Source organism: Sander lucioperca, chromosome 3 (assembly GCF_008315115.2).
Source record: "Sander lucioperca isolate FBNREF2018 chromosome 3, SLUC_FBN_1.2, whole genome shotgun sequence".
Classification (NCBI taxonomy): domain Eukaryota; kingdom Metazoa; phylum Chordata; class Actinopteri; order Perciformes; family Percidae; genus Sander; species Sander lucioperca.
The window spans coordinates 15464578-15479297 of NC_050175.1; the positions used below are offsets into that span (position 1 = coordinate 15464578).

The following is a 14720-nucleotide window of genomic DNA, read 5'->3' on the forward strand; positions in this document are numbered from 1 at the left end:
TTAAGACATTACAATACTTTTTACATATTCTTAGGTGTAGCCTGTTTTCCCTTTGTTTTGGTAAATTGATCCAAAATCAAAAAGTAACCTAAAATGCTTTTTGCATTACAAGTGATATGAATGTCTTACATGCTCTCTTTTGTAAGTAATGACAGTACGCTGGGTGTCATAGTTTTTGTATTTAATTGCTGCTGGAACATGAGCTGACATTGTAAAAATATATAAAAATAAAGTGTCATGGGCAGCCATGAGGTTATGTGCATGTTCAGTCTTGTCTATGCCAAATGTCTTCTGTAAAGGACAGAAAGGTGCTCTGACAGTCTTCTTCTGTATTCAACAATTTAGATTAACAAGAGGTGACATGTTTGTGGCTAAAGTTGTTGACATTACATTTTCAATTTTTGAATAAAAAACTCTCTTTTAATAAAATGTTTCAGAATTACCTTTGGCTGTGTGTTTCCATTTGGTCATAATGTAGTTCTATCGATGCAGACCATTAATAAATACTCGTATTTTAATAAGGATTTATGTCTGCTGTTCTAAAAATGAATTGGCATCAATAAAGAATCACAGTTTCTCACTCATATAAGCATGAGTTTGTAACTCTTCTGGAGTTATAAATGTAAAGTAATTAATGGTTAATAATTACGGTGAAATTTTGGTCCAGACATTCTGCAACACTTTTCTAAAAGGTAAGTGGTCAAATAGTAGCCTGATCAGATTGAAAGGCAGTAATTCGGAGGTCTGGAACCAAGCTGGTCAAATGGTCCATTGGTGTATTGAAGCTAAAAAGAGAAAGAAAAAAAGAAAAGCAGCGATTCTGGAGTTCAAGCCAATATCAACTGTAAGTTTCGTAATGATTGGCCGAATGGTTGAAGAGTTAGGTCTATTGATGTGCTGAGCCATGAACTTTTTAAGTTCATTGGTTAATATCTTCAAAACGCAATGAGATATCAACAACAGCTTTTGATGACTTTTGAAAAGCTTGGTCCAATAAACCAATCAGAATTGTCATGGGCGGTGCTAAACTAGTTAATTAGTTAATAGCCGTGCGAGAGAAAACTCAGATTGGACAGATAGTCTAGCTAGCTGTCTCAATTTACCCTGCAGAGATCAGAGGAACAGTCAACCATAGTCCTCATAAATCCACCGAATTCAAAATTCCAACACAAAGAAAGCGGAAGGAAATGAAAAATGCATGCATCCGGTGGAATTTCCTGCGGCACCGGAGCAATCCCAGAAGTGGAACGTCAAGGATTTAGACTATATTTCATATAACAAATTCCAATCATTAGTGAAAATGTCATGTGTTTATGATGTACCATCTCATGGAAATTTGCTCAAACATTTCTAAATAAAAATAAAAAATCAGCACAAAAACAATAGGGTTTCAGCCTTTCGGGCTTGAACCATTAAGGTCATGCTGGCAAAGAATAACAGCCTGTCAACCCCAAAGTTGTTCTTATTATGGTAATATGACTAATCTATCAAGCATTAGTAAATGATCTATGAACTTTCCTTTCTACAGGGGTTGCCTTATCCAAACATGGCGCTTACTGGCTTACTGTAACAAGAGAACCAGCAAAAAAAGCTTAACTCAGCCTGCCTTTGACTAATTTGAATGTTTTGAGAAATTAAAATATCCCACACAGTTTTCTTTAATTATCTCAGAGGGACGTTTGTTTTACCCGGACCTTTGTCCTGTGATGTAGAAGTGCAAACAGAATGTGCTGACAGGTCAGCCAATGCCAGACTGCAGAATAAGAAGCAGCTAATTGTTGACGCAGTGGGGAAGTTCAATGCCATCTTCCTGTTGAATCTGGTGGCAAACGTTCAAAAGAGGGAAATATAGTGCTCACATGGTGCTGGAAGTAGTAATAGATCACAGAAACACCACAAGACAATACGTATAGTTATATTCATATTATCTGTAGTAAATTGATATACAACATCAAAAAATGATAGTTACCAGTGGTCAGTAGTTAGAAATTATATATGCTATGTTTGGCTATGTTTGTGTGCTTTATATTTCTTCACTCTGCTCAATTTATCACACTTTAGACCTTCCTCTTGTGCTTGTTATTCAACTGGTGTTTCAGCCGGTATAGTAGTCATCACTACAATGGCCTAAAGAGAAGAGAAAGAAGAGAACATTAATGGTTGACTTAACTGATCCTTACTCACCTTGTAATTTTGTTTTGCAAATATTATTTAGACATTCTCTTGGGTGTGGGACATGTGCAGCTCTTTGCACAGTCTGTAATGTGTGTGAAGTAGTTTTTATGTTTTTTTACCTGGCTCTTGGTGGAACGCAGGGCAGCCCCGGCCAGACATGACATTACAATGAAAATAATTGCTCCCACAATACTGTGAACCAGGAAGATCAGATCCATAGACAGTTTCATTTCCTGGAAAAACACACGTTCACACATGAGAAATGCATAAAGAAACACAACTGATATCCATGCTGTGGTGTCGACCAAATTGAAATGTAGGGGTGACCAGAGTGGTTATTATTAAGCCCATTATTGAGATTTTTTTGTGTTCATTCTGCTTTCTGTATTTCAGTTCCTTTTTTTTATTTAATTACAGCTATTTTTTTCACCCCAAAAATATTTGTTTTCATTTCATAACACCACTTTTAATCCCAAAGTCTTTGTCTGTCAATCAAGCCAAACAGGGCAGAGCAGGTTATGTAACTGCCTCTGCAGAAGACTGTGTGATGGAAATTGGTTTCTGCAATCACAAAGTCATTGGGAAATTCATATTATATTTATTTTATGTCTTATTTATTTTATTAATATCAAACACTTTGGAACTCTGTTAATAATGATGCAACTTAATAAATAATTGAGATACAGGCGTGATGCCTATCCTGGATGCCAATTAGGTTATGTTTTACCACGTGAAGAAAATAATTGAATCAACTGTAAATATGTTTAATGGGGTAACAGCAAGCATATAGCATATATCTTATTTTATACAATAGGTGCTATGACCCAACAATAAATCAAACATTTAAAATGTATTGTGTTATGTTTGTCCGTCTTCAAGAGTCACAAAATCTGAAAAGCTGACCATTTGAGGCTGTGGTTTTTATTTGATACTAAAATACACAAAGTGTATGTTGTTTGTAAGATTATTCAATATCATATAAAACTAAAACATTCCTTAGATTTGGGATCAATATGATAATGGATGCAACCAGCAACAAATCAAAAATTGATAAAAGAAATAATAATCACCTCATGTGACGAGTCTATGTAGTGGCTGAATCTAAGGGAGGGGACCATGCCCAAGAGAGTCCAACATGCCCCCAGTATGGTCACAATACTCAGAGCCAATGAAATGGTTACCTAGATGTAGACACCAGTAAAGATGGACAGACAGAAATTTACAAATGTTTGTAAAAGTTAATACAGTATATGGACAACATGGAGAGCTCTGCAAAGAGCCATAAAATAAATTATCTGCAATATTTGTTTATTTACAATATTTGCAGGCCTCTCTTGATCCTTTAAATAGATTGTTCTAACTTGCCAGTATTGCTTCAAAATATGACAATAGAGCTTACTGTTTTCTTTGTTGGGCTGTGCTCTGTCAGAATATACACAATCCCAGATATGATGAACTACAAGGAGAAGGAAAAAAACAGTTTTTATTGTATCCCTTTAATAATTTGGGATACCACAGGGCTGCATTAGTTTGTAATTATTAAATATGTTAGCAAAAACCCAGCCTATCATTGGGGCTTAACTACTGAAGGGAGCTCAAATGAATATCAGCCCTTGATCAAATCCTGTCAAAACTAGATTTGTGTTAGTTTCTGTTTAGTAAATAAATGATTCCATAAGCTGCTATGATCCACTGATGAATCTCTTGTTGTGCTACCAACCAGTATTCCCATCAAGAAGCCAGGCCGGATGGCTGTCCATATGAATGAACTAAAGTAGTCTGGTATGATCGCTATGGAAACGGTGAAGAAAGACGAGCCCATGACCAGCATGATGATCTAAGAGAAAACAACTTCAATCATCATCTCATCACCTCTGTTTTATTTGAATATGTATTGTCTGTAACACAGACTCATTAGGCCTGATTCTTAAATCTTTGACTTTGCAAAATACTGTGTTACATCATAATCAATAAGTATTTAGGCGTTGGCGCGTGTGTGTGTGTGTGTGTGTGTGTGTGTGTGTGTGTCTCACGCCAATAATCTTGGGTTGCCCCTTCAAGAAGCGGTGTAAAGGTTTGCTGCCCCCCACTGTGGTGCTTTGAAGACTTGCATTATTTCCACCTGGTTCACTCACACAGTAGAGCTCAGCAGACATCTTGGGGACAAATAGATTGAACATATTAATATGTAGGGAGTCAAGTCTGACTGACATTTATATTCTGCCAATCGATTCTGGTTCTTATCCATGATTTAGGGAAATGCTTTTTCAGGCAGATGATACTTTCTCCCTGGGAAGGAGCTATATTTTATGGTCAGGGCCCCTGACGCTATGGGCCCCTGTGCCTGTGCCCGGTAGGCCCGTTCAGTAATCATCCATGTGCATCACAGCTGTAAAGCTGTTTTGTAAAGCTTTCATTTTTTTTTTAAATGTAAATGAAAGTGCAATAAATCCAATTTGATGATGAAAAGTAACTTTCAGGAATCAATAAGCAGTACTGAAAAGCATGTTTCTTTACAAAGTGACAAATTCGATTTTTATTTATAATTTGAACCAGCAAGATCTGCTCTCATCCCTAAATCAAATTGGGTACACTGTATCTGTTTTATTCATATTTTAATTGCCTACATTTAAATCAGCCTGTTTAGTTTAAAAATGCATTTGAATTCTTTATACTTAAATAGGGCCCATAAATTGCAAAGTCCAATGTCAAAATCACAAAAGTCACACGTATGTTATTGACTTAAAAAGCGTTCAAGCTCTGACAGCAGGCCAATGGCTAAGACTCATGGGATGTGTCATTAAAGAAAATACACGTCATGTTTAATCTTTCAAAAAAATACCTGCAAAATAACAACGTGTTAAAAAGGTAACTTCCCAGTGCAGCAGTAAATACTCATTAGAACGACAACAACAAAATACCCCCAGAAACATAGTTAAAGCTTAACACCTGCGGTCGGAGTAGATGTAGACAGCGCCCAACATGCTAGTAACAGGAAAAGATTTGGGATTTAAGCCGTCTGCTTGTATGTTAGATATCTCCAACATGTCGGACTAATGTTGACATCAAGCAAAGCTGATAATCATGTAAGTAAGGCCTACTAAGTAAACAACACACATTTGTCTCGAAAGAAGCAAGTTTGTCCTCCACTCCTCTAAAGTTGCAGAGATGAAAACGTTTTGTAGTAATACGATGTGAATTTGAACTGACTTTTTACATAATAATGTAACGTGGACAAGAGTTGTATTTAAGTGTCAAATCCCAGACAAACTTGTTACGAACAACAACATCTGTTAGAGAACAAAATGAGAGCCAGACCTTGTGTAGTCCCGTGGTCGCTGCTGTAGTTCAGTCTTGTAAAGACTCACATCACGTTCACATCTGGAGCAGCCGAGCAACGTCAAGGGGAATTGCTAAACGATCGGTTCATTTTGAACACAACCAGCCTATATTTATGGGCTTGTTGTAACTCATGATTGAGAGGGTTTAAAAATGTTTTTTCTTGTAGATTAACTTTATTTGCTGTATTGTTTTAGAGGACATAAATAATATAAAATCTGACTGTTAGTAATTGTTTTGCCTTGCAGAGTGATTCGCTGTGGTGAATCACAGAGTGAAATAATGGCGTTCCTATTAGCGGGTAAAGCTGAATATTATGAATCTGCTGATTCAAGCTGTTTCAGTTTAATTCAGTTCAGTTAAAATAAAATTTAGTAATGGCCTATTTGGCCCTCCACTATTTCTAAATTAAGCTTTGCATCATCATTCAAATGCAGATTATTATGTAGGCCTAAGTGAACAGATATTTACCAACCTCTATAGAGATCTTTGTCACTTAAAGGTTCTCACATTGCCAGACCTTCCTTCACAGCGCTGCGGAGGAGGGTCTGGCTAGTCCACACAGCATTCTGGGATGGGAGAAAAACGTGCTGTGATTTATTGGCATTTCTTTAAACCAATTGCAATTGTCTTGGGTGCCGCTAAGTGCTGCACGAAGCAATGGCGCTTCTGCAAAATAAACTCAGGAAGGAACTTGTTTAGGTGGAACATGTGTACGTTCAAAGATTGTTTTAGACGTGCAAAAGAAAACTCAGATTCAACAGATAGTCTAGCTAGCTGTCTGGATTTACCCTGCAGAGATCTGAGAATCGCCCGGAGTTTAAAATGCCAACACAAAGAAACGGTAACGGACATCCGGCCTAAATCAGGGACATCTGGCGGAATTTCCAGCGGCACTGGAGCAATGCCACTGAGACGACCGATGCTATTGGTCAATCAAGCTGTCCCTTTATGTTTACTTTTACACACAACCTAAAATGATTTGTACTATATTAAGTAAGTAGTTAACTGTTAGTAGTATCCAGTGCTGCATTTTGTAGAATAGAAAAGAAACTCTGTTAATTACAGTGGGGGCCGAAGCATCTTTTATAGAAACAAAAAACCAACAACATGAGCAACTCTTGCTTTACCAGTCCGAAAATGTTCGAATCCCAAAAGGGAGCCACAATTTCCTTTACTCATGGGGAGGGTGTGTGTGTGTGTGTGTGTGTGTGTGTGTGTGTGTGTGTGTGTGTGTGTCTCTGTGCGTGTGTCTGTGCGTGTGTGGTGGGTTGATCCATTCACACAGGAAATGGAGAAGTAGAAGGATTCTGAAGAAATGGTTTGAGAGAGAAGGAAAGAGAGACACGGTTTCCTGTGTTTCCAGATCTGACACAGCTGTATGCTTTTGTGTTTTTGCTCTATCCATGAAAAATAATTGCGGTAAAAAGGGCAGAGTGGAAAGAAAATATATATGTTAAGTATTTTAATAAAACAAGTCAAGAAAGATTCAGTGTTTCCTTCTGCATTCAAAATTGCACATTAATAAATGTACAAACGAATTAGCAACAAAGTGTAGTAACAAAAGTGAAAAAAATACTCATTATGCAGAATGGAAGTGTAAACAAGAAGTGTAACACAAAGCAGCAATCACTGTTGAGTTTATTGAAAAATGTGTCCATTGTACAGATTTATTCAAACTACGTTGTTAACAATAGCTTGCACTGCACACTGCGGCTTAAACATAATCTTTACACGGGACAACAAACTGGAACAAGATCCATGTCAACAGAGGGACAGACTGCATAACTGGTCAAGAGTTTTACTAGATCTTTCACAGAAAGAAGCAGATGATAATCATTAAACAGATTATTTACTTGTGTAAGTTTGGGAAGAGCATTGTGTACATTGAGAAGAAAAAACATCTCTTACTTTTGACTTCCACATTTCATTGTACAATTAGGAGATCTTTATGCTATAATTACAAGACTACAAGGCAGAATGATCTTTCCAGCATCAAATTAAGTGACCTCACACAGATCAGAGTGTGCTTTTGGCTTAAATAATTACAAGTGTACATGTCTGTGCATGTTTGACCATACAAATAACTAATAAATACTGAAGCAATGTACATCCCTACAAAGATGACAAGACAGTGATTGTTACATCCACGTAAATATGCATCTATAGCATTATCACAGCATGCGTCCTCTGCCTCTTTTTCCTCTTACATAAATTACACTGTTCCCCAAAAGACATGTGAACATCAACAGTTTTAGATTAAAGGTTAGTTCCTCATTACTTTTCTTTCAGTCAAAGTCAATCACAGTACAGCATCAGACATTCTCTTGCATAATCCTATGCATTACGAGAATATAGCAGTATAACAGACTCAGACACATTCAATCAGGGGGCTCATTAACAGTATTCTGGCATTTTGAAAGTCTGGTGAATTACTTTGACAATTACTTTTCTGAAATGATTAAAACTCTGGAGGGACATAGCAACATAACATAATTTTTTTTTCCCTTTTCTTGAAGCTGTCAGGTATTCAAAGCTGCAAAAAAAACAATTATCCAATTGTGTTTTTATATGAACTTTCATGTAAATAACCATCTTGATGCCAATGAGATGCCAAATGAAACAAAATGACATTAACGGCTGACATTATCAGGAAAGAGTCAAGTAATCCATCTAGCTGTCCTAAAATACTGCATGTTGATCTCTTGCTTTAGTGGTCACATGCTGAAACTGCCGCCTCTTAGTGCAGTGGGAGGCTGCTGGTTTGAGAAGAGGTTCATAATAAAGCTTAAAATGGCTATAAGTGCGTTTGAATGAGCACCAGTAACACAGTATAACACAATATATCAGCTGTCAAAAGATTAGCAGTGCTTTTTTTTAGTTGACTTCATATGGTCACAAAAATGAATGTTATTCATTATTTACAGTGGTTTCCTCCATTTTAAGTTAGACATGTAGTAAAAATAAACAGACAGGCTTCCATCTCGCATAAATGCAGTACAGTAGATGTTATTTGATCAATGGATGAAAACATTTGATTACAAATGACAAAGAATATATGTGAAGAGAACACCTTACGGTATTTATATATACTGCATAAATAAAAGTAAAAGTATCCTGATCTGTGCAGTAACAACTTTACAATACTTAAAATATATTAACATAGTCCTTTATGGGCTTCTAAAGTAATTACACTGATGAGCATTAGTCATTATAATAACATCCACTCTGAGTGATTTATATACTATCCCTAGTGTTATTTGCACATATAAAACAGACAATAAGAACACAGACGGAAGTGATTGGCACTGTCCTGCATTTAACTTGAGTATTGTCACTGAACATAAGTTAGAAAAAGTGCCAGAGCCACATCTTTCACAGTAACACGGTCAGAAGAGCACACACATTTAGTTGAACCTGCAAAGTAGTTTGGCACAGAAAGATGACTACATACACTATCTGTGCTATTTTTGCATGTTCTGGATAGTTTTATTGTAAGTAATGTAATGTGGTGTTTCTGTTGCAAAGTGGTGTGCTGTATCTATTGCACTCAAGGTCAGAAAAGATTACTACAGCCACATACTGTATATAAAACTTCCACCAAGAGTCTCTTCTATTTGGTGAATTGATTGCATGCGATGGGTACAGTATTCTTTACTAAACAAGATTTAAAAAAAATGACCAAAAGGCTAATTTGAGATTTGAAAAGTTGAATTGCATATGTAATTTCTATTTTATTATCAATTGTGGAAGCCAGTTGTGTAGGCAATGTGGAAGGGCTGCTTGTGTACAAATTCTGTGTGGTACAGCAAAATAATTTTCCTATCTAATGTACATGGTGAGTGGACTACACCCAATGCTTAGGTCAACTTGGGACAGTTAATACTTTTAAGATACTTTTGTTTTGCATAGAATTCTGAGAAATAATGGTTGAGGTTCAGGTGGATGACCAAATATTTACACCAAAGCAATATCGGTGCAAAAAAATATGATAACAAATTTGACCCTCTTGCAAACAGTATGTGTTTTGTCTGGCAGCGTTTCTATCTACCAGTGTGGATAAAGAGTGCTGTGGTATGAAGGACAGAATGGAAACCAGTCAAAAGAATCTCTTACGGAGCTGAAAAACAGTGAGGTATAATGTAGTTATGTTCTGCAATGTTGTGCATTGTCTATGGAATGTCTTTACAAGTTTTACGTGTAAGTGTTTGTGTCTGTGAGTCAGTGCACTTGCTAATGTGCGATTTGTGACTCTGTGTTGAGCAATCCTCAGGCAGAAGCATCAGTTGCAGCTGTTGAAATTCATCAGGGATTTTTTGTTCTCACTTCTCTAAACAATTCCAAAAAAATGCTTTTCTTTTCTTTTTTCTGGCACAGCAGTCTTATTTGTAATGAACCCTTAGGTCTGCTTGTGTTCTCAGGGTTGAATGATGGTAAGGTTTGTTTATGTGGGGTATTGAAAACACATTCATTTACTTTGATCAGTAGTCATAGTTACTTGTCTTAAATAAAAAAATGGTATTTGATCCTTAAAGGAGCCACAGAGCATCATTCAGTTATCAGTTACAGTTCTAAAATAATCAACACCTTCACTCTGAATCGGGGCTGAATTTCTCGATGAATCGCGGAACCACTGACCACAGTACGCAGCGTCCTCAATGCTGATTTTCATTGGGTTTCCTCAGCTTTCTTCTTCATGGTTGCTGCCATCAGGAAGTTGTTTGCTCCAGTAGGTGCACTGATTAAAGGTGTCAGAGCAGGGGAAGTCTGCTTCCTCATCTCGAGCTAGGACCGGGAAGTCATGGTCGACCATCTCACACAGACGCCCGAAGCTGAAAGGGAGACACAGAGTTTTACAGACTTTAACCAGAATTCAGACAGTCAAACATCTGTATACACACATTTCCAGAGTCAGATCACAGGGATGAAAATCAAGTGAAACAGAGAATATAGCTTACGAGGAGATATTGGTTTTGGCATGCTCCTGTATCAGCTCCCCTTTGGGATTGACCGTGAAAATCCTGTTCAGAGGAACACCCACCTCCTTATAGGAATACACATCCTGAAATCACACATACACAAACAATCAGGATCACTACCAAAAGCACCAAGAAATATTAAGTGATTTCACCTAATGGACACAAATAATTACTATTATCACAGAAATGACAACATTTTCCTAAAAATCTACAACGTAATCCTACAGAGAAAGTGCATGCTTGTTTCTGTTCATGTGCAGCAGTCTCACCGTGGCTCTGTTGCCAAAAGCAGCGTAGAATGGTTCAGTGTTGGGGTAGAACAGGTGCTTTATGTCTGTGAGACACTCAATCTTAAACTTCTCAGGTTTCTTCTCAATCACTTCCCTACACATCACGGAATGACATTAAACGTTTTACACCTCCACTGGAAAAGATGTCGAAGTTTCCCATGCAGTTGGGGTTTTGAAATTAATTCATTTGTAAACAGATGAAAAGACTGAGAGAAATAAAAGCATGAAAATCCCTAAAATTGACAGTACAATATTTGCATATGACCAGTCATCATTACATATATATATATATCGATATACTGTATATACGTATACAGTAGATTAGACAAAAAATGCATCTAGCCTATTGCTACATATAACACTACATATTTGCCATTACCTTGTAGCTGCTCCCGATAAAATACAATTAAAAAAAAAAAAATTAAAGTAACTATTATTCAATATTGTTAAATATTTAATTTTTTTATGATTTCAACATTTGTACATGTGGTGTGTGTCTGACCTGTGCAAGGCAGAAAAAAGACTGCTGGGGCTAAGCAACACCGGGCCCATTGGCAGCATGGTTCCCCTCTCATTGACCCAGTGCAGGTAGCCTCGTGTCATATCAGCCATGCCAATGGCCCTTGCCGAGCAGTACATGAATTTATATCCATTTCTGTGACAGAGAGACAATCACACAGAAAGAGCTTGTACTTAGCTGTGCACTGTGATTTAAATTAAGAATCATTAGAATAACATTACATATATTTCAGTTAAAGTAAAATAAACAATGAGCTGAACAAATAAGTGTGACATTTATATTATAAAAGCTGATTAAGCCAAATGTCCTTGGTTTAACAACTGCACTCTGTACACCACGTGCAGATTGTAAGGCAGCACTCACTGGCTGACTTTGTGGTAGAGCCGTGCGATACCCTGGTGGGTCCAGTCTTTACCCAGTGTGGGGAGGATGTGACCCAGGGTGTCTGACCTACAGCACGACACAAGCCAGGCAACATCACACAATTAATACAGAAACACTTAATTAATGCAAATAGAGACACCAAATCTGTGTAAAACCTGACATCTACTGGTGAAGGTTGAAACTGAACTGTCTTCTGTAATAGGCTGGTTTGTGAATTTCCCATTGGCTAATAACAGTGACAGTGAGACTGCAATGCAACTGCCTTGCTTTCCTTTACCTGGTGATGGTTCCATCTATATCAGAGATGACTATCTTGTCATCCCAGCTCCAAAGATAGATTGTTCCATTGCAGCGGCAGGTGCCCTGATACTGAGTGGTGACACTGAACACCACATCATTCGGACCCTCCTTCAACTGCAGGCTAGCCTGTAAACCATACACGCATGCACGCACACACACACACAAACACACAAAGATTGAAAGAAGGATGGTTAAAATGTTTTCTAACAGGCTTCTCATGTACTCTGGATAAATTGCATGCAATAACACAACTATGTATGGGTTATTCCTCTAAACAAAATTGAGAATAAAACCCTTCATCTAAAGATACACTAAATGTCACCAACTATCTATCTTCAGAGACTGGTCCACTGGAAACAATGTAACCATGTTTGTTATCAAAGTAATGTAGTATATACAGTACTTTGTCCACCTTCTTGCTTTATCATAGTGTGCAATATATAATGAGTCACTATAGAGCTTCAAAGCTGCCATAAACTAACTTGTGTGCATGTTTCTTTCCCCGTTAAGGTCAATAAAACCAACTGTAGTAACACGTACCAGTTGCTCTGAGGTGAGCCGAAGAGTCTTCTTATAACAGATGCTGCCAGAAGTCATAAGGAGCTCTGACTGGCAGGATCCTGATGCCTGATTGGACAATCTGTTGTCCTCATCACTAGAGGATGACTCATCCTTCATCCTGAAAAATCAAAGACAACAAATTTGGTGAAACTATGAAAACAGATTAAAATGGGAGTGTTGGTGATTTAAAGCATAAAAGAAATCACCTGTTCACTGAGGGCATAGTGAGTGAGTTCTCTCCACAGTTTCCTGCATCTGTCACTGAATCCTGAAGTGCACAAAGTTCAAAGGTCACAACTGGCTTAATCAATTTAAGAAGTGTTGCATGTGTTGATGTGAGGAAGAAATATGGCTCCCAGCCTTTGCCTCCCATCATTTCCCCCCTCTGACATTATTTACTGTGTAGATAATAAAGGGTAAGGACTATATTTAAAAAAAAATCTCACCAACAATGTGTGTATCTCTGCACTTACTGATTTGGAGTCACTGTTCCGGCTCCTCCATGAGAACCACCAGCGTCCTCCTTTCTTTGGCATCTTCTCCTTCATGATGTTCTCCACTGAGGCCTAGGGACAACCATGCACATACAACTCAAAAATGACTGAAAAAGTAACTGAAAATTGACCGGAGAAACTCAAAACAAAGTGAAGCAGAAAATACAGGTAAACCAATGGACCAGAAAGCACACAAAAAATACAAAAATTCAACCTAAATTACTGAAATAAAGGCAGTCACAGGTGGAAATTCAATGGCACACAAACAAAGAGCAAAGGATGCAAAGTAAAACCTAAAAGGACAAGACTTGAAGATTGTGAATGGATGGCAGTGGAGGGACATGCAACAAGACACAGCACAAAGAGGAGGAGAGAGACATGGTTGACGATGTTGGTGGGAAATGATGGCAAAATAAACAGACAGACAGACAGACAAACAAACAGACAGACAGACAGACAGACAGACAGACAGACAAAGACATGCCTTGACAAACACCCAAGCAAAGCAAGAAAACACCATACAGGTTGGGAAGAGCTGGAGCCAAACAGACCAGGGAGGCAGTATGAGAAGAGGCCAAACGCAGAAAACATGTAACTCAAACACCAACACTTAGTACACACAAACATCGGATGGATGGTGGTTGAAAGAAAATATGTAAATAAAAGGGAAAAAAAGGACATGACATTATTAAAGTGTTAGGAAAACAGTTAGATTTAAAGCCATATTTTACTGATATAAAAGTAGCAGCTTTGATGCGAACTTCCCCATTACTGGCATATCAGACAAGCCACAACAATATTGTCAGCTTTGTCCAAATATCTTATGTACTGTACAACAGTAACTGAAATGATTGAATATTGATTATTATGACAGCCAGAAACAAATGTGAACAGAAGCATTTGGTCAACTTTTTCATGAAACAATGAGAAGATGCTGGCATATGACAACACTGTAGTGACACATCAGATTAGGGAGAATTATTAATAATTGCAAAATGCTGGGAGTGCACAGGAGAATGTGATGCAGGGGGTTGCAGAACACTACAATACACCAAACATCACCTAACAAATATAATGATTATGAAGTCAAATTAAAATAATTTAAAAACATAATATAGTTATTTTAAAATTTAAAAAAAATCATTCTATGCTGTATAACTTTACTCTGAAGGACATGTATGTTGTAGCAAGTGATTCATTTTAATCCCACAATAGAAAAGAGTAGATCAAAGAATGTAAAAAAAGAAAGAAAGAAAGACCAAAACAACATAAAACAAAAAACCCCTTATCCAATTACTTTAATGAAAAGAGCTCCATTGCACATGATATAAGCTGTGACACAGGGCAGGTTTGAGCGTTATTGACAAATGGTCATGGCACAGCAATGACAAATAATGTAACTTGGGGGATGGAGCTTTAGGAGGAGTGCAACATACCACAGTTTGTCTACTATTGCAGCATTAACATAGTTCTGTACAATCACTTTACTCAGTTACTTCTGGTGTAGCATACAAGTGTATAACAACAGTAATGATAACCACTGGTTGAATGTCACTGAGGATTTACTCAAGTACTGCTTACTGTAAGTAAAATTTGAGGCATTTGTACTTTACTTGAGTATTTCTATTTCTATTGTACATTTTACTCCACTGCAGTTACCTGTGACAGCTGTAGTAAC

The 14720-nt window shown here is 37.4% G+C and overlaps 2 protein-coding genes across 7 annotated transcripts in view; both read right to left on the reverse strand.

Moving 5' to 3' along the window:
- Nucleotides 1–1908: 1908 nt before the first annotated feature.
- On the reverse strand, nucleotides 1909–5760 carry LOC116060703 (membrane-spanning 4-domains subfamily A member 4D-like). Of its 2 annotated transcripts, none has more exons than XM_031314427.2 (7): nucleotides 5494–5760; nucleotides 4209–4331; nucleotides 3896–4012; nucleotides 3575–3631; nucleotides 3246–3356; nucleotides 2295–2408; nucleotides 1909–2127 (listed from the first exon to the last, which is right to left on the reverse strand). In XM_031314427.2, the coding sequence occupies exons 2-7, from the start codon at nucleotides 4329–4331 to the stop codon at nucleotides 2080–2082; spliced, it is 570 nt and encodes a 189-aa protein (XP_031170287.1). In that variant the 5' UTR covers nucleotides 5494–5760; the 3' UTR covers nucleotides 1909–2079. The 2 variants fall into 2 exon arrangements, with proteins under 2 accessions (XP_031170287.1, XP_031170288.1); XM_031314428.2 differs by lacking the exon at nucleotides 5494–5760 and adding an exon at nucleotides 5293–5469.
- Nucleotides 5761–7138: 1378 nt separating this feature from the next.
- Nucleotides 7139–14720, reverse strand: part of lpin1 (lipin 1) — a 29585-nt gene continuing 22003 nt past the window's right edge. For all 5 annotated transcript variants that reach the window (XM_031314105.2, XM_031314102.2, XM_031314103.2 and 2 more), the window contains 9 exons: nucleotides 13022–13114; nucleotides 12755–12816; nucleotides 12528–12666; nucleotides 11965–12113; nucleotides 11667–11753; nucleotides 11286–11438; nucleotides 10763–10877; nucleotides 10473–10576; nucleotides 7139–10346 (listed from right to left, as the gene is read on the reverse strand). In XM_031314105.2, coding sequence (XP_031169965.1) covers nucleotides 10196–10346; nucleotides 10473–10576; nucleotides 10763–10877; nucleotides 11286–11438; nucleotides 11667–11753; nucleotides 11965–12113; nucleotides 12528–12666; nucleotides 12755–12816; nucleotides 13022–13114 — 1053 coding nt within the window. In that variant the 3' untranslated portion in view covers nucleotides 7139–10195. The remainder of the gene's footprint in view (nucleotides 10347–10472; nucleotides 10577–10762; nucleotides 10878–11285; nucleotides 11439–11666; nucleotides 11754–11964; nucleotides 12114–12527; nucleotides 12667–12754; nucleotides 12817–13021; nucleotides 13115–14720) is intronic.